Source organism: Amblyomma maculatum, chromosome 4 (genome assembly GCF_055883805.1).
Source record: "Amblyomma maculatum isolate TAMU_Amacu chromosome 4, ASM5588380v1, whole genome shotgun sequence".
Taxonomy (NCBI): domain Eukaryota; kingdom Metazoa; phylum Arthropoda; class Arachnida; order Ixodida; family Ixodidae; genus Amblyomma; species Amblyomma maculatum.
This window is the reverse complement of record NC_139347.1, coordinates 55,178,473-55,204,145: the sequence shown is the minus strand read 5'-3', so window position 1 is coordinate 55,204,145 and position 25,673 is coordinate 55,178,473. Positions and strand designations below refer to the sequence as shown.

Sequence of the window (25,673 nt, the reverse complement as noted above, 5' to 3'; positions counted from 1 at the left end):
GGCACATTGTGCCGCAGAAAACGTCTTGATATTAAAGCGTGCTCTTAAAAATTAGTGGCCGGTTTCCTTGGAACACTTGGTATATCTCGTCGCACTCGACACGCACTAAGCGCTACGCAGCGAAAGAATAGTCACGCTCAGCCTGGGTGAGCAAAGCTAAAGAAGGACAAAACTGGCTATAGCGCACCTGATTCGCATTTAGCCTTTTTACATATACACAGCTTTCTTTGTGTGACGTCCTCGTGAAGACAAGCCAGCTGAGCGATGACTGCAGCTCCAGAATTTCCGCGGAATGACTAATATACCAAGCTGACAGTGGGAAAGGCACCATGCCCATAGACCTGGAAGCGATGTTTGCGGTCATAAGCGGAAGGAAACGACCGGTACACATGTTTTTTTTAAACGCAGAGGAATGACTGATTTTATTTCAGATTCCGTACGCGCGCTACCGCGGAGGCTGGTGCCTAGGTCGGCTTTTGCGGTAAGGAAAGGAGCCCGTGTAGCGTGTATTTGTTTCCCTTTCTCAGTTGTGAATATTTACGCCCACACTGTTATGAAGGACGCCGTGGTGGAGAGTCTGTTCAGTTTCGGTCACTCTGCTTTTTTGTAACTTGGTCGAAGTTGCAGTACGCGGATTTGTTAGCATTTCACCTCTATTGAAATGCGGACGCCGCGGCCGGCAACGAATTCGCGGCCTTGATCTCGGTACGGAGTCACCGCTGCGGCTTCGGCTTCCTAAGAGCGGGGTCACAAGTTAGCTTTTCACGCGACGTTGAGGCGGAAGGAAAATGATACGTGTCCTCCTTCTGCTGCGGTCGGTACTGCTTCGCACCATAGTCCTATAGATACTTCGCCGTCCCGCTCAGCCGCCGTTGAATTAAACAAAATATTAAAAGCTTGCGCGAGTTCTTCACTGAAGGTTGTGTTGGGACTTCAAAAACAGTCTCAAAATTCGCTGACCTGAACCGAAACTTTTCCGGCCTGTCTTCTTCTATTTTTCCAAGCAAGGACGTTGCTGACGCTTCGCGGAAAGATGTTCATATCTATTGAAAGATGGGTGGACTTTTTTGCGCTGTTTTTAGTGATCTTTTTAACCTGAACCGCTGGATCGACCTTACCGGCCGGAAGGTATACATGCAAGAAGCTATATATTGCTCCTTTATTCAAAACTGTTTTTCTGCATGAATTGTGCTCACAGTCAGTGTGATTGTTAGAATTATAGGCGACGGCGGACCACCTCTCCCGTTCCCTCTCACACACGTTAGGTTCCGTACCTCACCAACCCAGGTGGTTGCAAATTGTCCGAAGCCCTCCATCACCTCGCTCCGACCTATCAAGCCAAATCTCTTTCTTTTTAATTCAGAAGCGTGGATGTGAAGCCTCTTTGGAGCTATTGGAGCAACCACGAAAAAAAAAAAAAAACTTTTGAGATCACTGCGGCAGCCGTAACACCCCATGGTAGTTGGGTACCACGTGACTTCCCTTGGACGTGGATATTATCCCCTTGGCTATTTCGATGCCTGATTGATTAGTTGGCTCTAATTAATTAAATAATTACTTCGCATGCGCCGAATGTTTTCCCAGCGAGATTTTTTTCATCTAGTGCAACTATTCGATCGTTTTCTAATTAACTCGTTTCGTTCGAACGTAATCCTGCCGACAAACTTCTGGTGGCACGTGACCTTGAAAACATACCCACCTAATGCTTACGCATTAAAAAAAAAGAAAAAAAAAACACCGCCAGTGGGTTTCCAACCCAAGCCAAGGCAGAGGTCAGCCTTTCTCTCCACTGCATTAAACCACTGCGTCATCAGGATTCTTTGTCTTTACTTTTATTTCACAAAGACGGTGGCGTATTGGAAGCGTAGTGTGAAAGGATGACAACTTGGCACACGGAGAGAGAGATAGAGAAAGGAAACTTTTACGAAAGACAATAATTTGCAGAAGCTATATTTAGGGCTCCGCTGACGGCCGCTGATGTTTAGCTAAACGCGTCTTAAATAGTTCTACATGAATATGTGTACTTTTATATAGCGTAGCTTAACCACCTCCTTTTTTCCCCCTCTGTTTTCGTACACCGTGCCCATCTTCAAATCCAATATTTTGTGCCAATGCCACAGTTGACTCGAACGATACGAATTCTTGTTCTCGTATTTGCGCAAAATTTTTAAATTATTTTTTTTCGACAAAACAAAAAAACCAACGATGTTCTTTCACATCGCTCACATTTTTATGGAGCTGGAATGCAGTAACAGCTTGGTGTCGTCAAAGATTTTCCGGAGCCCTCCACTGAAACGGGCGCCGTAGCCCGCGTGTAACTTTAGGACGTTCGACGCCATGCACCATAGACAGCAGTACGCGTAAAATTTATGTCGGCATACTCATGAGTGCGTTTATTCCTGCTCACGTCTGTGGAACGATGTGCATGGTACTAACAGAAAAGAAATTTCTGAACAGAGCTTTTTCCACTGTGAATGAAGTCGCGAGCGCACTCTCACTGAAGTGTTACCGCACTGTCAGTTAATGACGAAAGTCCCTGTGTCTGCCTCATGGCGAAACGCACCTTTTTGCACCGCACGATTTACGGGGCTGGGGTTGGGTTGCAGCACTTACACTAGATCGAGACAACGGCTCTTGGGAGATATCTAGGTGGCGTTGTCTGTGCGATTTTATGTATTCTTGTCTGTCTCTCCCTCTTCACTATTGCCTCATTCGCCGAAGCGGTCGAGAGAAATCACGTGGCCTTGCGTCTTCATAGACTACTAGACCAGTCAGCGCTCAGCAATGAGGTCGCGTGACCTGATAGCTGAGTCAAATTGGTTGGCATCAAAAGACCACATGGCGTGCTCTTAACCTGTCTACCAATCAGGAAATTTCATAGAAGAGCTGGCAGGTACTCTGGCAGGTTAGTTTGCGGGCGACATGGCCGGGATCTGACTTGTCAGCGGGGTGTGTGACGTCACGAGATCACGTAACACTTCCAAGCTGGCAGGTGATCTAGCATTCGAGAGGGTTTTGACGTACCCGTGACGTCATCGCACCTTCGTGGGCTGGTTAGTCGGCGGAGTTTGTGAAGTTATTGGACTAGGTGGCCTAGTCAACCTCGCAACTACTGAGGAAATTCCATGGTCGCTTTCGCCGGTGCACCGGTATGTGGCAGGTGACACGGCCGAGCATTAATCAGTCAGGAAGGTGTGTGACGTCACGATATGGCGTGGCATGGCAGGTGCTGTGGCAAGCCACCACATTATTGAAAGGCCACTAGACATATTTAAAGTCGCACGAAAGAAGGCCGCCAGTCATTACATCGTGTATAATCGCCGGTCTAATGGCGGCTCTCAGTCGGCCACGTACCATGTTGGGCAGAAGTCGGCCATCGCCCAAGGGCCAAGCTCGCACACCCGATATGCAATATGAAGGGTACCGCGAGGGACGCGAAAAAAAGCATAAATTATAAATTACGCCGACGATATTAGAGAAATAAGTAAACTATTATCACTCACTGTTCAGCTTAATCCATTGAATGACACGCAGGCTAGCCTTAAGTCTGTAGGTTTTGTTGCTTAGACAAACATGCGCGGAAAGAAATAGGCAGTTTATCTTATCAAGAGGACTGAATAGGTTACTAGCTTTTGGTAATTAATGTTTGTCTCAGTAATCCCAAGCATATTTTGGGGAACACATCACATGTGGTCTAGTTGAAGGAAGTATTAAATTTTCATGCTTATAAACCAGCAGAAATAAGCCGCACCGGCGGTGCTCGCGCTGCTGCGAGCGCATTTATGCTAGTGGCATTTTTGTGACGCTTGTTGGGGCGGTCAATTGAGGCAGCCAGCGAATCCAATTCACTTTGAACAATTCTAGTGGCTGTCAGTGACGACAGGAGTGTCTTGAAGGTGGTCGGATGGAGATCCTCGCAAGATGATGTCGCGACCGTGCTCGAAAGAAGGGGGGACACGTTTGTAGGATTCGGCGACTTTTCACTTATTCAAATCCACGGCACTTATATATAATGGTGCCAGCAGAAATGCAATCTTTACAGACGAGCTGTTTGGTGTGGACCACCTCGTCGTATTCACTCATGGCGGCATCCTTGCAAAGAACCAAGTTGTCCCGTGTATAAGCCAAATAAATTTCTGTAACATAATTTTCCCCTTCACGTCATCTTCAAAGGTTGAAATTTTTGCAATGTTGCACTGACGACAACCGTGTCCTTCTGCCGGCTGTTTTACAGGATGCCGCTGCATGGCCTCCCGTGCCCGTCCGCTCGCTTCGGCCGCGGTGACGATACCGGCGCGCCGCTGGCTGTGTCTTCAGCAGCCGCAGCACCACGAGCGCCCACAGCCTCGATGGGCTTCCGCCCTGTGGCGCGCCCGCTGGCCGGGCGTTGGTGGCTCGCTCCGCTGGGCGCACACCACGAGCTCACTGCGGGACGATCACGATGCCGGTGGAGGTGGAGGCCCGGGGCCAGCGGTGGCGCTGCAGTCCGACAAGTGGCCCTACCGCGACCGCAACATCACAGTGACCACGTGCGCCGATCTTTATAAAGTACGAGCAGGGTAGTCATCAAATACATCCTGCTGATATTATGATGGCGTGGTACCGTTGAGCGTGCATTGTCTACATAGTTCTTTGCGCAACTGATAGCAAAATCACAGAGTTCGAGTCGCGGCGCTAGAAATATGTGCACTTATAGGTTACTTTCTCTCGTGTAATGAACAGACCCTGTATCAAATAAACAAGCCACTACCTATAGCATTTTTTCGAACGGTGGTAATGCTCACCTTGTATCACCAGTGTTGTATATCTTAAGGGGAAATATCCTCCTCACACTTCTTGAGCCTAGGAATTATTGAGATCTACAAGAGCCCGATTACGTAAGCCAAAAGAAGACGCCGTGGCCCGCGTATTAAGGTGGATTACGGAGAATTAGTTGTAGTCACGTATATGCACTGCAATGGCTATCGCCGCGAGATCAACCTAGAGGTCGCGCCGCCGTCTCTCCAATAGTGTGGATCGGCATCAGGTGACGTCCGCAGAAACGTACGCGATGCCGCTTTGGTTCGAAATTTGCGGTGAGTTTGCTAGCGATGAAAACGCAATGGATGGATGATTTACTCTTTACATAGCTGAAAATTTCAGACGGTGAAGAAGCGCATGTTGTAAGTAAATTTGCTTTGTTGAAGTCATTTTGCACACGTTTTGCATTGCACCGCTCTCGTGGGCTTGATATTTTGCTTGCGTCGCACTTGTCTGAATAGTTGTTTTTTTATTCACTTTTTCACGATTGTGCGCCTGTAAGATAGATATATGGTGTTATAGAAATTTGATGTCACTTCCAGCGAGTACATTTCACCTCTTTAAGTATCACTGTGGTGACATGGTGCTGCACTTTCTTGTTGCGCTTTGAGGAAAAATGCCAAGAATGTCATTACCGGTTACCCTTCCTGACATTGCGTCGACACGCGCTGCCACTTTGGTGCGGCCTTCCTATTGTTTCTTACTTCCCATAAATGCATTTTGGTAAGTAGCAAACGCCACACGATTGCAGGAATGCCTTCCACTACGAGAAAGATATCAGAACTATACATGAAGTTCTACATAGATAACTTAGAAACCGTAAATTACGTCGGTAGTGCTGTAGCAAAAGGATGGGCAAACATATCAAGACTCCCTCTGTGGGCACTTGCTTTCAATACTGAGTGTTACGCAGTCTCTGACTCTCTGTTGCTCTAGGAAAAAAAAAAAAAGAAGATAAATGTTAACATCGTTAACGGCATCATCTAAACTGGTTCTCTATAGTAAGCGTATTCGCGGCACTTACACAATTACGCAATTATTAGATGACGTATAAAACCACGGCCAGTCTTGAGGCAGAGCGCGCTTTTCTTCTTCTCCTTCGAGTCCGGCCGTGACAAAACATGAGAAGAGCAACAACACAAAGGCGTAGCATAAACGTTTTTCTAAGTTCCGAGTCACGTCAGAAGCGGTGGTAATGAGTATGACAGACTCGAAGTGACTCATGCTTGAGTCAGCAATCAATTAAGAAAGTAAAAATTCCTGAAGACGGTCATGACAGTCTTTAATGCGAAATAATTACATGGGCAATTCTCTAGCTACGTTTTTTTTTTTTTTTTTTTTAAGAAAACGGGAGGGAACGGGAGGGGAGAAGGCGATAGTGTGAAGCCAGAGAGAGATCGTCGTTTGCTGATGCTGGCCTCGATGAGGCTCGCACTCAGCCAAGCTGGCAGGTTTGGGTGTCCGATGAACGCGAGGCGCATCTTGGCTCTTCTTTCTTTCTTCTGAGAAATTCTCTTTGGCGCTTTTCTCGGTTAAACTGGCAACGCCACCAACGGCGATGCCGCTCCACCACCAAGCGCTCTGAAATGCACAACAGAGACCGCGTCATATTAGTACAAACTAAGCGGAAATATGAATGGCAGATTAAGTTGAACGAAGAATTAAATAAAAGGGCGCCCATAGAAGAGAGACATGGAAGAGTTGAAGTCATTCCGCATAGAGCAAATCTTAGTAGTTTTGTTTCGCCGTCGCATTGAACACATTCACCTTAAACACAGCTTTATACTTGCAAAACAAAAGAAACAAACAAACATATGCGAACTATACGGAGAAATGATTACCATAAATCACGTTTTATGTTCATTCACGAGGCTCGAGAAACTAAGGAGGGAAACTTCGCCACATTTTTTATTTGAATGCAATTTTTGTTTAACTCAGTTCGCAATAAGAAAATCAACTTGTGAACTTTTATTTTTTTACGCCTCTAAAAGGAGCAAAGGTGCTTATAAAATATTAATATTTTAAATATATTTAGCCTATTTCCCGCTAAAAGCTTCGCCGCGGTAGCTCAGTGGTTAGGACGCTTGTCTACTGATCCAGGAGGCCGGAGCTCGATCTTGACCGCGGCGGCCGCATTTCGAAGGAGGTGAAACGCAAGGCGCCCGTGTGCCGCGCGATGTCAGGGCAAGTTAAAGAACCCAAGTTGTCGAAATTACCCGGTGCTTCTACTACGGCGTCCCCTATAGCCTGAGTCGCTTTACGATGTGAGACCCCGTAAACCAACCAAATGAAACAAGGAACCATTTCTCGCAAATTTGTAAAGTTCAGCACTGCGTTTTGCGCATTATACAGCCGCTTATACGGCATATAGCACAACACCGATCTCGTGTTACTTCTTCATTCGTGGCTGTCAAGGGATTGCAGAGAAGCGCTGCCTTGGAGATCGGGTATATGTGAGAAATAAAGAGTGGTCGTCATTCTCTATCTCACTATATCGCCAAGTGAACTTCTGAACAGCATCGCGGAATCTTCAGTTACCCGGTAGTGTCGTCCTTACAGATTTATAGTGTTTGCAGGTTCATTATGATAAAGCACCGGCACAAGAACTTAAACACGTTTTATTTACTTTATGCCCGGCGTCTGCTTTTTCGCTTGTTTGCCATGCCTTTTTGCCTTCGTCAAACCTTTAGCGCACTTCCAGGCAAGGACGGAGAAGGAAGACAAGAGACACATGGAGCGCTACATATTTATGTAGTGACTCATTGTACTACAAATATAGTTCGCTAACATAAATTTTTTCCATCCTCGTCTGGGTGTGCGCTAGAAGTTTGATGTCATGTCTTGACAACGAGGCCAAACTACCACTTTAGACAACTATATTTGTTTTCTTAATGACCTGCTCTTCCTCCTCCTAGTCCTGGCGGGGCACGCGGCGCGGCTACTCGCGCGCGCCTGCCAGCGGACTTCCGGTTCCGGTGTCTTTCGTGCACACGGGCTTGGACCGTACAGAGCGCGCTGGCCCCACGCCGACCCCTGCACCAAGCCGCAGGCCCGTGGTCGTGATCCTTACAGGCGCGCCGGGAAGCTACAAGGACTTCGTACACCTCATCCCCTTCCTGGACCGAAACGGCGTCGATGTCGTCGCCCCCGCGTGGCCTGGTGCGTGATTTATTCACTTATTTATTTGAGATAGACAAGCCTCAACGACAGGGTTGCAGATGAAATCTGGCGAAAACGATAAAACATGCGCGCAGCTAAACGCCCGAAAACAATTTCTTTTAGAACCACGGAAGCTGGCTAGCACAATTTTTTTGCATTTTTGGGAGGCGGAAAGCAAGGCGCCCGTGTGCTGTGCGATTTCAGTGCACGTTAAAGAACCCCAGGAGGTCGATATTTCCGGAGCCCTCCACTACGACTTCTCTCATAGCCTGAGTGCTTTGGGACATTAAACCCTATAAACCCAACTTTTTATTTATTTGAGACGCCTCGCATATGTATCTGGTTCCTTGACGGGCGCGTTTAAATGGACACTGAAGCGGAATAATACGAGGTGTGCTGTTGGAAGATTAGTGTCCTGTATATTGTTCTTCAAGCTCATTCGAGCTTTTTTTTTTTTTCTAGTGTCCTTTGCTTTTCTTTTCGGCGAAAGAACGAGTTTTAAATGTAAGAAATGTTTAACTTTTAGTGAAGACTAAGTTTTGATCGAAAAAAAAAAACACATTACAACGAAAAGCATAGCGATCTTAAAGGATTCCGGTAACTGCATTCGGTCAGGTGAATTCTTCGACAATCGCGATCGGCTCGCTGTTTTTACCTGAAACAATATTTCAGTGAAAACAGCACAAATGTCGCCCACTTCATCTGCCGCCAGTTAGAACCATGACGTCATATGTGCGCTTCTATGTCGTCCTTGTCCTTTTTTTTTTTTTTTTTTTTTGCGCTGTTTTCTAACAGCGGATATCAACTAGCCCAAACCAAGATTCTCTTGCCGCGGGAAATCGCCGTCACAGAATATGCCGTTAGCACACATTGCGAAAAGTGAGGCCGGTATTTTTAGTGGCATATACGTAACATTATGATCAGAGATATATTGCGTTTCATGGCGTCACAGTACGTTCGGGGCCAACTACTTAAAAAAAAAAAAAAAACATAATTATGACCAAATAGCTGCTCGTGTCCGTTAGTTTACCCTTTTGTGTGTTTTCCAAATAAAATATGTTTGAGCCACGGAGGACATGCCGGCCTGTGCAGTGAGCAGCTAAATCGGCTTCTGTGGTCAGTCTTCAGTGTATTTTTTTTTCTTAAACGCGTATTGTCCCAATTTGGCTTTTGTATCCACGACAGGTGGGCAGCTGAATGACCCAGAAAGAGAAAGTTATTCGTTTACAAATGAAATAATTAAAAAGAACTCATGTAAGTCATTGCACATAAAGAAGTGTATGGCAGCTCGTATTATCTGGCCCTTCGTTTTTGGAAATTCTCGGTGCCATAGCAGTTCACATGTCCTGTATGCTGCAGATGCTTGTATTAATTTCTTGGTTCCGGGTGTATATATGTTTCAACCCGAATATTCTTCTCAGTTAATTTCAGTTCCGAGCTGTTCACTCATTAAATTGCCTTAGACGTTCATTTTCAAACATTCAAGGTCTGCTAACCTGAAGTTCCTTCGGTGCTTTCTTTTATGCCTATCAAACTAAGCGCAGTAACCTGTGTGTTTAGCAACTTTCGGCACCCGCCATGTTGTGCCAAAATTAGCTTTCCATCGCTATTGCTCGATTTGAATAATGGCGTTTTTTTTTTGTTTTTTTTTTTTCCGGGAATAAAGCGTGACTTCTTAAGTGCTGCCTAGCTGCTAAAGTTATCGGAGACGAACGCGGATCTCTAACCCAGCAAGTTAAAAAAATGTAAAGTCGGGCAACGCTTCAGGAGTTTGTTGATATAGTTAGCGGCAGGAGTGATTTCAGATTCGGTAAAAAAATAAGCACAAATTAGCCATCTACATCGACGGTCTCTGTCAATAAAGCGGCTTTGCGGCGACGGACATGGTTCAGCACGGAGTTCAAGGCTTCTCTGTTAAAAGTTGGAAGAGTAACAACATTACGTAAAGTTAAAGGATTGCGGGGTCTCCACCGACAGGTAGTAGCGTCCTTGTTTCCATTTGTTGCTCTTTCATGCACATGCATGGTTCCTTTGGCCCGCCTCAAGGTTGGATTTTAATGAGCATGATCGGAGTTTTTTTAACTCCTATGACGGCTTGTCTTTGTGCTGTATAATTACGCCTCATTTATGACTACACTCGGTTGCTAATACTGCCTTTTTTCCGCAGACCTGGCCTTCAGCCGGCAGTCGATGTGCTGGTGGCATTCGAGCGCGGAGAAGACCAACCTTGCCCTCGATTTCCTGAGGGCCGTCAACGTCACGGAGTGAGTATACGCTGCCCCTTCGCTTGCCGCTTCCATTCGGCGCAAGGTAGTAACGATCACCGGCAGCATCTGCTATCGTTGAAAAATAGAAGATTAATGCAACTGACGGGGCAGGGTATGCCTTAACGTAAGTATTCCCACGGACGGGGTATCCGCTGCCGTTCGGGGGTTCAGACCTTGCGAACGGATGGTATGTCAACTGATGATGATGTCAGGTTTCATTATTCAATGCTCAAGGTTGTCCCTGTACTGCGACCGCATGTGAAAAACGACATTAGGCAAAGCTTTCTTTGCCTTGATACTAATTGATACAAATTGGAACACCATTCGGGTTCCATCCATGTTACCGCGAAGGGTTCATATTGCGCTGCCAGGCCACCGATGATGACGTAGAAGTGAGTTGACCTGCTCTGCATGTAACGCCTTGTTTCTCCTCACTTTGTCGCATATAGACTTCGCGAGATCCCCACTTGTATGATATAGCCACCAAAAACAGTACGGCTTGTCGAATTTCGTTGCTGTCCACTTCATCTGCAACGTGATGTAACGTAACCGTGACCAATGTGATGGCCAGGGCGGACATGCTGGTGGCACACAGCAGCGGCGCCTACCCAGCCATGCGCCTCATCTGCCGGGAGGACGGTCTCAAGGTCAAGAGCCTGGCTCTGCTAGCGCCCGCAGGGTACAGCCAAATCAAGTGAGATTCCTCTTCACGCTCTTCTTCCGTGCTCTGATCATACAACTGTGGACGGAAGTCGGCTTTAGAGCCTTCTAATTATTTGCTAAGAGCTCCGTAACTTTGGTCGCAATCGTTTGGGCTGGATTCCTCACAATCTGCCATACTTTCACCCAGGCTGTGTTTAAAGGAAAGTAATCCGCGAGATTTTTTGCGGCAAAGTGCATGTTTGTTTTTGTTTTTTCTTTTTTTTTGTTTTTTTGTTTTTTTTTTTTTGACAGCGAAACAAGTTCCCGAAATTGATTGTATACAAAGCTTCACCTGTAAGACGCCACTCCTACACTGACGCCTTATATCATCCGTTGCTGTTTCTATAGTTCCGCCATAACGCTCCGGAAAAGTGCCAGTAATCCGCCGTCTTGTATACACTGACGAAATTGCATAGGCGCCAATGTTTTCTAGCACAGCCGCGATGTTCTCATTGAGACAGGCTTTCCCAGTATCCGTTGTCCTTTTCTGTGTACAACTGTACGTACTGAAGCAAGGAAGCTTACCGTCTTCTGCTTGAAAGTCAAAAGCTCTCGATAAGTGAACCGGCGCCGATATGCGACGCGACGGCAGTATACTGCCACTCGCAAGTTGTGAGCGCTAGCGGAATTGCTTATTTGTTTACCTGTTTATACAAGTGAGCGGAACGCAAGGCCGACGGCTTGATCGTTCCACTGCGGGCGCATTGCCCGCGAAAACAAGTTTCACTCTCTGAAGGCCGCCGCCCTGAATGTGCTAAGGCGACAGCACGAACGGCCTTCTGAGGTAACTGTCCTTTTGGAACCCTGGCGTCTGTGAATCACTTTCTCCCAATTCCTCTCCATCGATTACCCCACGCTGAAGAGATACGGATGCGGTAAGGGCGAAATGAAGCTGCCTCTGTTCGTTTCACTTTATACGCAGGAGGAGGGGAACAAATTCATTTTACGTTTATTATCAGACATAGGCGCGCGCTTCTCTTGCGTCCTGTTGCAGGCCTGTCTGTATAGTCATATATAGCTTCGGCTGTTGGCCCAACAGCTGTTTGCTCATATTCTGCAGAGTTTCATGATGAAATAAAAATGCCAAATGTCGAATGAACAAGACCAGTTGCAGCAGGCGGAGCGATTGCATGGGACAGCAGCCCTGGAAAAGATGAACTTGAGTCTAAAGCAGGCGCGTGGGCCTAAATGACAATGATAACAGCTGTGCTAGCAGGCCAGCCGCGCTCGAACTTGTTAAAATTATAATGCAGCAGTACATGCAGTCTGCGGTAACTACTGTCGGTTGCACCGGTTATCCTTGCGCAACGTAATGGAAGAAAGTTTTCCTAAAATCGCATTTTTTATGTTTACCCCGCCGTGGTGGAGCAGTGGTAAGACGCCCGACCACTGTGCCGGAGTTCCCGGGTTCGAATCCGACCACGGCGGCTGCCTTTCGATGGAGGCGAAACGAATTGGCGTCCGTGTGGCGTACGTTAAAGATCCCCAGGTGGTCGAAATTATTCCGTAGTCCTCCACTACGGCTCCCCTTTCTCTCTTTCCACTTTCATCTCCCACCTTCCTCCCTTCCCTTACGGCGCGGTTCAGGTGTCCACAAAGCAAGTGTGACTGATACGGCGCCTTTCCCTTCCTGTGAACCAATTAATAATTTTATGTTCCGCGAGTTCATAACTCAGACGATGCGCCGGAAGCCAGTATATGTCCCACTTATATGTGACCAAGTTTCTGGAAGGTACTGGATGTCCTATTTCAATGAAACTAAGGCCGACCGAGAGTCTAGTACGTTTTTACATTTTTTTCTTTTTTCGTATCAAACGTTACGGTTACAACGCTCGACTATACATAACCTAAGGACGCGGGATCAAAGCACCCGTGTAGTGTGTGATGTCAGTGCATGTTAAGGAACCCCCGGAGAGTCGAAATTTCCGGAGCCCTCCACTACGGCGTCTCTCATAGCACGCTAAACCCCGTATACTATATCAAAACTTATTTGTTCTGCTCCAGCTGGCATCTTTTTTTCTGTTGTTTTTTTTTCTTTTGCATATGTGATAATGTATGTGCAGGACTTTAAATAATGTACGATGCGGTAACATGCTGGCATGACAGTTTGTAGGCGTTAGTTTTTCCAAGCATAAAAATAAGCAGTTCTAATGCTATGGTGCTTATTAATAAAACGTAACAAACCTTGCCTCTTTTAGCTCTGCAACAAAGATGAATACACAGTAATAATTTGTTGACGTGACTAGTATTCCATCACTCAGGCGTCAACAGAGGCTTTAAGAGATTCACTATGGCTGGCAGGAAGGATGAACAGCACACTGAAGTTGGAATTGTATTTGTGCCGCGCACTGATCGAGTAATGCTTACAATTGTTCAAAAACGTTTCTTGGCTTTAAGAGTACCAAAAAGGCAGCACTATAGTAACTGGGTGCTGAACTCCAACACAACCTGAATGTCAATTTAAATTTCATAACTAACGCATCGATTTTAACTGTGACAACGCAAAAAGACTTGTTGCAACACAACCATACGATGGGCATATCTTTGGTAATATTTTGCCGCGCCAATATCAGAAAAAAAAAAGGGGGGGGGCTAGCGAATCGCGGCTACCGCATATATAGGCGTGGCAGTGGATATACCGCAGCCCTGCAGTACTAAAATAAACGGCCGCACACCGGCACGCCAGTGGGCAGAAAATAACCGCGCCCGAGAATGGCTCGAAAATCATCAAATGTTGATTTCGTTTAGTGTTTATTGGTCAACTGAATAATACATTGCGCCGCCGATGATACACCACTATTACCAACTGTTGTTTCTAAAGTTACATTGTAATATAGTTAACCCCGCCGAGGTGGCGCAGTGGTTGCGACGCTCGACTATACTGTGCCCAAGTATGCGGGGTCGAATCCCGGCCTCGGCGGCCGCTTTTCTATGGAGGCGAAAGTCAAGGCGCCCGTGTGCTGTGCGTTGTCAGTGCACGTTAAAGAACCCCAGATGGTCGAAATTTCCGGAGCCTCCACTACAGCTTCCCTCATAGCCTGAGATGTAATATATTTAGTCTGTTCTTGGCTCAAGTTGTAGACCGTCAGCAAAGTGTGGTTCTTGCATTTGAGACTGAAAACCGATAACGTCGCAGGCACTCGACATGTTCGGCGAACGGCTCGCGCATTCGCAGAGCTATACTTTGCGGTCGTGTAGTCACGTCACTCATGATTTCATAAGCACGATTTACCTGTGGCAATAACACTGTTTAATGTCTCGGATAGGATGTTCTGTCTCTGTGCTGCATTTAATTTTACGCATATCTTGCGCTAGATACCACAAGAGAGCTAAATCCATAAAAATTGAAGGACACTTATAGGGTCCACCTTTTAGGGTATGACGCGATAGCGCAGGCCGGCTACCAGCCCACATTTAAAGCCCCTCTTCAACCAAGCCGTAATAAGGTACATGCGTGGCCTATATGAGTAACCTGAATGCAAAAGTCCTGGCATGCTAATCCTGACATCTGTCTCCTATAGGAAAAGAGAGGTCCGATCAACGTTGGCAGCTCCTGCCAGACGTAACTTAGGCAACCCAGTGCGCGGCTGCAATAGCTGCCAGCACCATGCTCGTGATCTTTCGTACACAAAGCCAACGCCAAATTTTCGTTAAACGGTGTCTTAACGCTACCGTATTAATTACGCCCGAGTCACGGAACCTTATACACAGGATGTTCTCGAGCTAACTTGAAGTTTTTGTTGACTAGCACAGGGACGCGAATCTATTATTCAGTTATTGTGTTAGGGTGTTTAATGTTAAGCTAGTTTCCAAACTTTGCTGAGGTTGCCCCTCTGGGTCCATGTGGTCGCATTACAGTGTGATGAAGCCGGACTGGTTCCCGAAATTCCTGAGCCGAATGTACCAGCAGCCACTGACCCAGCGCCTGGTGAACGCCCTGGCGCTGGCATTTCTGGTGGCCACCCGCCATCCGCTGCGTCGGGACATCGACAACGTGTTGCTCGCCATGAAGGCCATGCTGTACGCCGACAAGGCTCAGGTATATAGTCGCTGCGCGAATAACACACTGCACACACGCACGTGGATACGTGCGCAGTCTTGAAATATACAACTCAGTCCGCATATGTTTTTAGTGGCGAAGTTGTCCGTCCTTTTGTCCACTTCGAGGAGGACGAGGGATCTGGCTATAGAGATCAGGAAGAAAGGGTCGGAGGCAACGGTTGACCTATTGGCTTGGGCGGTTATAGCAAGGATTATGCCACTAGAAGAACCCGGATGTTAGCTGCCATGAAAGGAGGACTTTATGACATAGGTATAGAGGAATTCGGAGGCTGCGCTAACAGCGTGTCTGAACAGACACACAGGATAACTGTCGCTGCTGTCAGCGATATTTCGAAAGAATTTCCCTCGAGAGTATCGCTGCAGTTCTTCTGGGCAATTAAGGGTTCACTTGAGCTTGGTTGGCTTTGCGAAAACAAAACAGACGCATGACTGAAAAATACTTCACTGACACACCGAAGCTAATGTTCAAATATTCGCGCTGCGCGCTTGTCGCCGTCCTTGGGTGTTTTCACTTTTAAATATTGTATACCAAGCTTCAACAACGGCAGTTCATTTGCTTTTTCCGACACAGAACTCCAAGCGTTAATTTTGTGCATGCATGATAAATATGGTAGTGGTTTAACCATAACTAAGCGCAATTTTAAGTGCAAAAGCTAAATGTTTTCGCACTAAATAGGCTAGCTAAATCTATTAGGCTTAGCTTAGCCTAACACGCTCAATTAGACTCATGAAGGCGTAATTTCTTCAGATGTCTTTTCCTATAACCTCTGCTTCAGAGAGGTTTACTTAATGGTAATTAAACCCTGTTCCCTTTGACCGTGACTTGAGTCATACTAGTCGGGATCAGTAATAGCAATTCATACATAGTTTAAGAGTGTATTGCAAAACTAGGGTTGGTTGTTGTCATAGGAACGTACTGACGGAATCAGTATAAATCGGCGAAATCCAGTATGCTAGAATATAGAAATGCTTTCGCACTAGAAAAATAGCACTCTCCGTCGCCCTGAGTTCGTATAGGGATGGGTACGCGTCGCCTCCCGAGCTCCGGCGACTTCGCTTACCGTCTTTTTCACTATACACAGTGGCTGGCCCAACGTTCGTGTTATAGGGGTGCATGCTGTAGCCAAGGCAGGCTTGCGTGTTCCTATACCATGTCCTTATGCAGAAAAAAGCGTCGAACGCTTTTTAACTTGACTGCCTTATCTACAGAGTGTCCGTTCCCATGCACGATGCCAGCGTAAACATACCTGTTAGAGTTGCTGTACGGTGTCATATGGTGATGCGACAACTGGCCCCTCGTGATACATGGTACGATCTCAACTGTGCAATCTCTGCATTCATTTCCAGATGCGGAATTTCTGCATTCATTTTTTAGTGATACTTTAAAATTAATTGTACATGCACGCGTCTTTCCTCGTCGAGAAAATATAGGGGGGTTAATCTGAGTCTTGCCCTAAACAGGCAGTTATTGAGCAAAAAAAAATAGCAAAGCCTGGAGGGGCACTTGATCGGCAACTCCCGTTTCCAGCCATTTCATCGCAGCGCAACTGGTAACGGCCTTTGTTCTTTGTCAGTGCAGTTTTTTGGCGTGTATAGTGCCTGCTGCACCTATATATTACTGATTTTCTGTGTTTTTCGTTGTTATTCAGCTCACGTGGCCGTAAAAGCGTGCATTGAGTAGGTACGTCTTACTTTAATGGCCCTCAAATCACATTCCCGCGTTAGGGTTAACGTCTTGAGTATGGTTCCTCCAGTCGTGCTGGTATTAGTGGTGATGAAGAAGGCGCTCGTGCAGAAGGCCCGACAGTCTCATACCACTCGCCTATTAAGGTTCTTGCTTCATGCGTTGCGTGTATAGAATGCGGGAGCAGACACTGTAACCAGAGAACGTCATTGGCACTGCCACCTAAAGCAACAACAAATAAATAAATAAATAAAAATAAAATCTCTCCACCGGGAATAGTACAATTATTCCACCGATGTCCAGCCGAGCGCGCAGACCACTATTCCACGCCGGGCTCGTGAGAAACAGGTCGCAATTCTCTCTTTGTCTAGCGCTAGCATATTGGATTTAGATATGTGCCTTCTTCCTTGTAACGGGTGGTCCTTGACGAAAAGAATGATAGTGGTGATGACAATGACGCTGCAATTAGTGATAATCATGGAAGTAGCAATGACGCTACAATAAGTTGATAATGGTTATAGGGATGATAATGATAGTAATGATGCGTGATAGTGAGGATGCAGTTAGTGGAAAGAGTCCTGTAAAGTAGTTTTCGCCATTTCTTTAAAGGTCAACTCCGGTGGTTTTTCCATCATTCTGTGTTTTTGGTTGAATTACATTCCTCGGCACGTCCTGACTCGAACACAAAAAATCGTTTTTCGAAATTCCAATTAGAAGTATTTTTAAAGAGAAAAAACAGCAAATCGAAACCGAAACTGCTTTTACGGCCAGAAACGACGTCCCAGGTGACGAAATGGTGACGTCACACTCAGTATTAGAGAAACGCTCGTACGTGCGTTGGATGGTGAAAATAAAGTATGGAAATCATGAAGCATTGCATAAAATGTCTGAGGTAGTCCAATATAAGCCTCACAATTTCATAATCATGCGGGAAGTGGACAGTAATGCCGGTATACTGTTTGTGACGTCAGAAACTCAGTGTTGCCGGCAGAAATAGTCTCAACTTAAGCCATGAAAACAGCATATTTTAAAGTCGTGTTGCGCGCGAACGGATTATCGTACGGCGCCCAAATTTTGTAGAATGCGTCAGGACGGAGAGGAGAATCTACAGTAAAAATTTTATTAGAATATTCGAATGTCAAAAAAACCCCGGAGTTGCCCTTTATGCGCAGTCCCGTAATTTTTGTGCCCTGGGGGTCGCAGTTCAAGAAGGACGCCGAGGCGGTGGCCGCGAGCAAGCTGCCCACCCTGGTTGCGATCAGCGACAATGACAAGTTGATCGACCTGCCCGTCAGCTTGGAGACAGTTGGCATCCTCGGCGGATCCCCCGAGAGCACCTGGTACTACGACCACGAGAAGCGGCTCAAGAAGCGGGGTACGTATACACGCTGACGTCACGGGATCCACTAGTGGAGCTGCAGCATGACAGCGGCAGTAGTATATGGCTTTCAAAACTATGTTCGATTTATTCTCCTCGAATAGCTGCAGCGTAGACGGCGGAAATCGTAGCTTTCAAATCGTGTTCATTTTATTGTTCTTTAAAACTGTACCTTCCAGTTTGATAAGTCAAGCATGTACACAATAAATGGTATATCCTTTGGTAATAAAAGAAAGAAAAGAGGTATTTGCGACCATCGGCGTGTTCCGGAGCATCTTTTCAGTGGCATTCACGCCTGAAGATTGACAAAAAATGAAAATAAAGCTATATTAAAGAGCTGTCACTCCGGTAATACACCCGGGAAAGGAAGAGGAAGTTAGGGACTGCTCGATAAATCTGCGTGTTTAGACAGTTTTATCCAAAGTGTGTATACACAGCAACAGGAACCTATAGAGTTCTGGAGTATGATAACTATGCCTTGTCAAGCGATGAGAATTATGCATTTGGACGAAAGTGATGTACAGGATATCCTGTATGCCCGTAATTATCTTTGTAAAACATAAGCCACGAGCATTTCCCTCTCTAAAATGTGTCATCATGCCGCTTAATTCTCTGACGTGGAGTGCATGCGCCGTGACAGAATATTTCTTTTTGAAAAGCGATCTCTAGCGCCCTAGCTTTGTCAAAATAGGGACTCAAATATGTTGGTAGAAAATCCATTGCCACAAATTGAGAGAGAACAGCCTCACAACAGTCACATCTCGAGAACGGATGGAGGAAGGTTTAAAATGAAAGGAAACCTTAGGAAACAAGATGGTGGCAAATGCTGCACGTAATAACGGTATGTGCAAAGTTATGCTGCCGCAGTCATTTTGTCTGGGAGTGACGAGAGCATTCCTCCAGCCACATGTAATAAAAACTCGCGGCTTAGGCATCATATGTGGGGGTGGTGGTAGAAAGCATTTATTACAAAAGGAGAGGTTGCTTGGAGAGCCACCCCTAGTGGGCCGCTCCCCTTACAATACTAGGTGGAGTCCCTTATTCCAGGACTCCATTGGTCTGGGTCGCCACGCGAGCTCTCTGGACCAGCGCTTGTTGTGCCGCTAGATCCAGGCAGCCGAGCAGGGCCGCCTCCCAGTCCTCTCGGGTAGGGGAAGCGGTTATGGTAAAAAGAGAATTTAGCTGGCATGCCCAGACCATGTGAAAGGTGTCAGCCACCTACCTCTCTAGTTAAGAAAAAATTAAGTGTCATATGTGGAGTCTTGGTCAAAAATATTCAGGGTGCCTTCAATGCGATAGAAGCAGCTACGTTCCGGGTTCTGCCACCGTGCACTGCCCTTCGTTTGCGCCATGTATAGAGGACGGGGGTAACGTATACCTTTTACTCCAGCGTGTCTCTTCATAACAGTGGCCGTAAAAACCTGGTGCAGCCTTCGTTCTTTCTGCAGCATGCTTCTTGTACAGCAGCCACAATGCGTGCGCAGGTGCTGTGGCCACGGTCAAGTTGCATGCAGATAGATAAATGAGCGAGAGAGAGAGAGTAATTTAATTCGAATAAAGGTGGAATTCCCGAGCAGCCGTGAAGCTTCGTGCAACACGCTGCAGCTACGGAAATGGCCTACGTGCCTGTCCTTCTCATAATCCTGGCAGATATTCAGTGCTGTGCATATAAGCTTTCGACTTTTCATTGTGTTCTGCTTGTGCGAAAGTTTGGTTCGGTTCATTGAATTTATGTCCTTAAACGACTGGAGCTATGAGGGACGCCGTAGTGGAGAGTTCCGGCAATTTCAACCACCTGTGGTTCTTTAACGTGCAATCATACAATATAAAATATATTCGTGGCTATTTTCGGTGCATCGTTGCAGAGTATCAAGTTGCTTCAAACCGCTACCAAAAAACATGCTCCCTGGCCGACATGACGCGCGCTTTCAAAGGCGGATGAGCGGCTCTTACTCCGCCTCTATCTATACCAACACACTGCTGTGCCCGGCAGCTCTAAGACACTTCGACCCTGCTTTCTCTGGCAGCTGCCCGCGCTGTGGGGTGGTGTCTTCGGACATCTACCACATGGTGTGGGCCTGCCCCTCAAATCCGGCTATCCCCCCTCACCCCAACCCAACCCGGGAGGACTGGGAGGCGACCCTGCTCGGCTGCTCCGACCTGAAGGCCCAACGGGCCTTAGTCGGGCGAGCCCGAGCGGCGGCAGACGCCACTGGGGTCCCGAACTAGGGACCTCCACCTAGTGTTTGTGAGGGTTGGCCCCTTCAGGGTCAGCTCACGCATAACCTCCTGTATTTGTCCTATATAAATGTTTTCTACCACCACCACCGTCAGCACAAAGCCCGAGCACTCGAGGACATCTATCGTACAGACGAACACGCAACATACGCGGCAAGGCAAGATGCAACAACCTATGTGGCCTGTGCTACCAAGTTGCAATCTAACCTTATCTCCGCCGCCACGGTGCGCGCTTCCTCACCCACCGCAGCGGAAGAAACAGCGATAGCGCTGGCCATCGCTGACCCGCGTACGCGTACAGCCATGAGTGACTCAAAAGGAGCTATATTCAAAATTTCTCGGCAGGCTACATCTGCCTTCCTGCCGCACGCTTCCTGCACGGCTGCACTCCCGACCACAAAATTAACCTAATCTGGGTACCCGCCCGCACGGGCAACTCTGGAAGTGATGGGGCCGACAAACTTGCCCGAGCATCACCTCTCATTTCGAATCTGCAAAAGAAAGTTCTAAAGCTATCCACTCCATCCTCCTATGTTATATGCTATTCTCAAGATTACCGCGATCAAACAACATGCACTATCAGTCAGAGAACACAAACTGCAAATCAATTTGCAATTGCCGATTAGCCTGTGTAAATCAGTACGAGCGCGAAACGACATATTCGCGGGGTTCCCCCGATAAACAGTCGTTTAGTTTATTTAGCTACAGCACGCATTGCACCAAAATTTATAAATAAAAAAAAACACGAAGGTTTTTTTTTGCCACACTCAATGCCGTGAGGTTCACTGATGACGCGGCCTGACCCCAACAGAAGGCGTCAAAACGTGGTTTCGGAATTCTAGGCGTCAAAGCTTGTTTACGGAAGTGCACATTTACATCAAGCGCAGCCATTTCGTCGTTTCCGGTGCCTTAATTTTTCATGGTGCTCAAATAAGTCAATGTAGCCTGCTGCTGTGAAATGCAGCGTTTCACCACTCGAGCATTTGAGAAAAGACGAAATCGATCGTGCGAGTCAGTCCCACTGAAAATTTAGAACGACTCGCCCGTAGCACGTATAAATGTTGCACGCAAGGTGCCGCACCTTTCAGATGTCGGTAATGTTGCAGCATGTCAACACATTGGCCCGTACGATGCAAGGTGGAAGAAACACCGTGGACCAAATAGGTATTTTACATTTACAACGGCTGGTGCAGCTCGCAAGCTGCGATCCGCTTGTCTCTAGCCCATAGCTGCACAGGGCGACGATTTAGGAATTGGGCCCACCCAGTCCCATCGGGCTTAAATGGCTGGCCGTTATAATCCGCTCGATTCGACAAAGTATCGGGACAAGCGCTGACTCTGTGTCCTGTGTCTTTCTTCTGTACCTTAATCTTTTAACGCGATAGCGTTTTAAAGGCCTCGTTCGCCAGAAAATCTGGCGTCGGCGTTGTCGCTGTCGGTGTTGTGATCGAAAAATCGCCAGCATATGGGGCTGGCAATCGATAGCGGGAAGCTGACATGACCGTACACTTTCTGGACGTATGGTTGCCTGGCGTTACGCATGGCTGGAGCTGCCAACTCAGGCTTCTCCTTTCATACGGGATAGTGCTATCGGGATCAGCCTGTCAGAAACCTTGGATTGTGAGTCAGACACTTTCCCCTATAGGCTGCGCAGTCATGTTCATACGGCTTGGTTACAGCGGGGCTTTATATCGCGTCATACCCTTAAAGGTGGAGCTTAAATGTCCCCCCATGCTTTTTTTTTTCTTTCCTTTTTTTTGTGTGTGCGCAGATTTTTCTTCCAGCGTGTATTTGTACCAACTCGCCCAAATACAAAGCACCGGGAATGTCACACGACAACCTAGAAATCGAAGTACAGCTAGCACAGCACCAAGTAGAATTGTAGCCGCGAACTTGCATAGGATGATCATCTTAATTTATCAGAACAAAATAAGCTGAGAAGAAGTAGCGGAGAGATATCAAAGCGGGGCGGCTGCGCCGATTCCCACATTTCCGTTGAATTAATGGTTGTCCATTGAAATGGTAGTCTTGACTGTGTAATGGCGTTGCACAGTGCTTTTGAGCGGATTGGCAGCCAGGGAGAGGGGAAAAAAACGAGAGCCATGCGGCGGCCGCTTCTAAATTCAGTTGGAAGAAGGAAGGGGGGGGGGGGGGATGAAATGGATCAAGCCTTACGTAACTATTTCATTCCAGAGTCAAACATGCATGTATCCCTAAGCCATCTCCTAGGCATGTATACGGCTTGGTTAGGTGGCGCTTCATGTCTACGTTGGCCGCTCTTTCGCATGGAATGTAGCTTATGGCTGTAAAGTGTGTGTGTGATATCATAAAGGCACAAATTAAGGTATTAGTGATGAAGAGAGTAGCAAAATGCATGTACACGAACGAAGATAAGCAAGACATAGCCGCTGACAGGAGATGCTATCTCTTAAGTGCGGGCTTAGGTGTTCCCTCCACCCACCCACCTCTTCCCCAATTTTTTTCTTTGCGTTTTTAGTTTCGGCAAAAGAAGTGTGTATTTTAGTTTCTGACGTATTTGCGTAGTATAGGCGTGTTAGGGTCAGTGGTAGTATCTCGTGTAAAACTCTTGTGTACGGCCAATTCTCTAAAATGGTTCCTTCGAAACTTTTCTCGTTATTTCCAGCGGCCAGCGCTGTAAAGGGTAGTTGTGAAGTAAATAATTACTCCTTCTTACATCAAGCTGAGATCGCCTATAGCGATTCCGATTTTGAAAAGGCGTTTAACGTAATCTGTTTCACGCCTTAGCGCATGCTTCCGGTGCCATTATTTGTATACTTAATCCTATAGCTCTCTAAGTGCACTCTGTGCTGAGCAAAGCTACGCAACGCAATGCTTTTATTTTCGCTTACACAAAGTGCGCTACATATATGTATCAATAGTGCCGTGTTATTGTGTTGCACAGACTGACATTTTTTTTTTTCTTTTTCGGTGAGGTGCCATAGAGAGGTTGATTAAAATAATGCGCGGATGAAGTCGTAGAGGGCCGCTCTCACACGACGGACCAAATCGCGAAGCGCTCTCGCGATTCGGTGTGACGTGACCCTATACGTCAGTGATTTCCGCTTCTCCGCCTCAGTCCGCGAACAGCGATTCGCGATAAGACCACCAGACTTTTTCACACTTCAGATCCTTCACGGACGACACTTTTTTTATTATTACTCTCGATAATAGCTTTAAAGCTATACTCCCGGTGCCCAAGCATGCACAACATAACATATATTACACTAAAACGATAGAGGAAGCGAGAAACAGGCTTTTACACAATATACAATACACATTTCAAATGAACGCGCTGGATATTTCATGCCGTTTGATCTTTAAGTCATGACCGTCGCAAAAAGCGGTCAAATCCAAATCAGAGCCCATTTGCGCTCTTTTTCATGAAAGAAAATCTGCGATGACACGCCAACACAGAGTTTCACTCTCCCATCATTCTGATTCAGGGGTGAATGGTGGATGGCATCTCGTCATCTGAGTGATGGTAGTTCTCGTTTTTCGTTGCGTTGCTCTTTTCGAAAAAAGAAAAAAAAAAAAAACAGAAACATATATTTTCCTATCAAGTTTACCCTGGATGAGCTGCGAACTTTCATGCTCATTAATATTTTAATGGCTTGCATTCGTGAGCCTAACCTTATCAATTTTTAATGATTGCCCGTTGTTCGATGCATGGCGCATGCCTCCATGTACTGGAAAAGAGGATCTTATATAAAGGGAAGTTAAAGACGCGAGGACGAAGCTAGAGGCAGGAACGTGAGCCTTCGTGTGGAAGGCTTGCCACAATGGCAACAGCGGTAAAGAGCAGAGAGATCAAAGGATGTTAATCTCGGCCGTGGTGAAGTGAGCCACGAGCCGGGATTGAAGTAACGTGTGCGCTTTCGTTGCTCCCTTTATTTGCACCATTTCAAGCTGCACTATCTTGGCCCACTATAAAGGTGAGGCAGGTCAAGAACACTTTTCTTTAATATCAATCCTTAATGTCATTTGCAAACTCTTCCTTTCACGCAGAAGTGCCAGACGGCCTGTAAAGTCTAAACATTTAAATAGGCTTTGCCAGCTAACTACATAAACGGGTCACTTCTTTTGTACTCATCGTCTGTTTCTTCCTTTACCTCTCGTGACACAGGAAACGGAAACGGACCCGTGAAAACCCTGCGGTTCGAGAAAGGCACTCATTACCTCTTCACACGCTGCGCTGACGTCATCAACCAGGAAATTCTGGAATTATTGAAGACCACCACCAAGCCGACCAAGCTATGACTCTTGGCTAGGCGAACATCTTGTGGTTTCGTTTTGGGACCATTCACTCAGGATGCCTGAGGCATCGTCGGAAGATGTGATTCATCGTGTCGTTGACTTTTCAGCAGCGTGTCGCTGTTATATCTCGCTTCTGCACCTTTAAAGGGGCTCCGGCCCGATGTTCCGGACAGCTGTCACTATGCTTATTCCGCGAACATTGGGAGTGATTTTCACCGAATCATGTGCGCCTTCTACCCCTGGGCGACAAATCACGAACGTTCAATGGCAATTATGTTCTTTTTCCACAGCGACAAAGCCTGTAGTGCACAAAATTGGCTCACGCCATGATGCTTAGCACAGTTGTTTGAGAGTTGCAGTGATTATAATGTGCGTTATTAGACCGCATATAGTTTAAATAATAAAAGCATGGTTTTTATTTTTATTTACAATAGTTTTTCTATGATGGCAATCTTCGCGCTTTGCAATAAATTATGTGTGCCCTGCGCCACTGATAGCGTGGAACAGGCGTCACTTGTGTGTTGGCTTTGTTTAGTGTATTGTTGCGAGCTTCCTTTGGGCTTTGTGGAGGGCATGTTAATGCATGTCACAGACTTATAAAATGTTGCGTCGTTATTTGGACAGACCCCATGTGCCTCGAAGCCAGGGCCAAAGCGGTGGAGGGGTCGTGGCAGGAATGAGCCCAATGTGCAAGCGAAAATGTGCAATAAAATTCGCCACCAAGCACAAAAATGTATTATCACTTTTAAGACATAGTAAAGCTACAGTGTATTTTGAAACATTGTGCCGAATATCTATTGATAGAGCCTCTTCTGTGCCACGAGAGGATTTGTGTGTCGCGTGTCGCAATATAAAAAGAAAGTGCAGTTGATAGCAAAGTTCACAAGCAAATTGAGGCCTTCCTGCAAGTGTGCGCGTGTGTGTGCGCGCGTGTGTGTATCGATGTGCGCGTGTGGGTGTGGGTGTACGTGCGTGCATGTGAGTGCGTGCGCTGAGGAAATTATACGATCTGTGCAAGCTATTCATGACTGCAGTATCTCAGCAGATCAGATGTAATCGTAATGACTCAGTGGTTCAGAGGTGGCCTAGCGCACAAGATGAGCTTCCT

The 25,673-nt window shown here is 46.6% G+C and overlaps 1 protein-coding gene across 1 annotated transcript in view; it reads left to right on the top strand.

Moving 5' to 3' along the window:
- Nucleotides 1-25,399, top strand: part of LOC146191079 (uncharacterized) — a 66,194-nt gene extending 40,795 nt beyond the window's left edge. Inside the window, exons 2-8 of the mRNA XM_084601551.1 lie at nucleotides 4,235-4,548; nucleotides 7,716-7,959; nucleotides 10,127-10,223; nucleotides 10,798-10,920; nucleotides 14,787-14,967; nucleotides 17,878-18,049; nucleotides 24,435-25,399. Coding sequence (XP_084457677.1) covers nucleotides 4,235-4,548; nucleotides 7,716-7,959; nucleotides 10,127-10,223; nucleotides 10,798-10,920; nucleotides 14,787-14,967; nucleotides 17,878-18,049; nucleotides 24,435-24,568 — 1,265 coding nt within the window. The 3' untranslated portion in view covers nucleotides 24,569-25,399. The remainder of the gene's footprint in view (nucleotides 1-4,234; nucleotides 4,549-7,715; nucleotides 7,960-10,126; nucleotides 10,224-10,797; nucleotides 10,921-14,786; nucleotides 14,968-17,877; nucleotides 18,050-24,434) is intronic.
- Nucleotides 25,400-25,673: the final 274 nt, after the last annotated feature.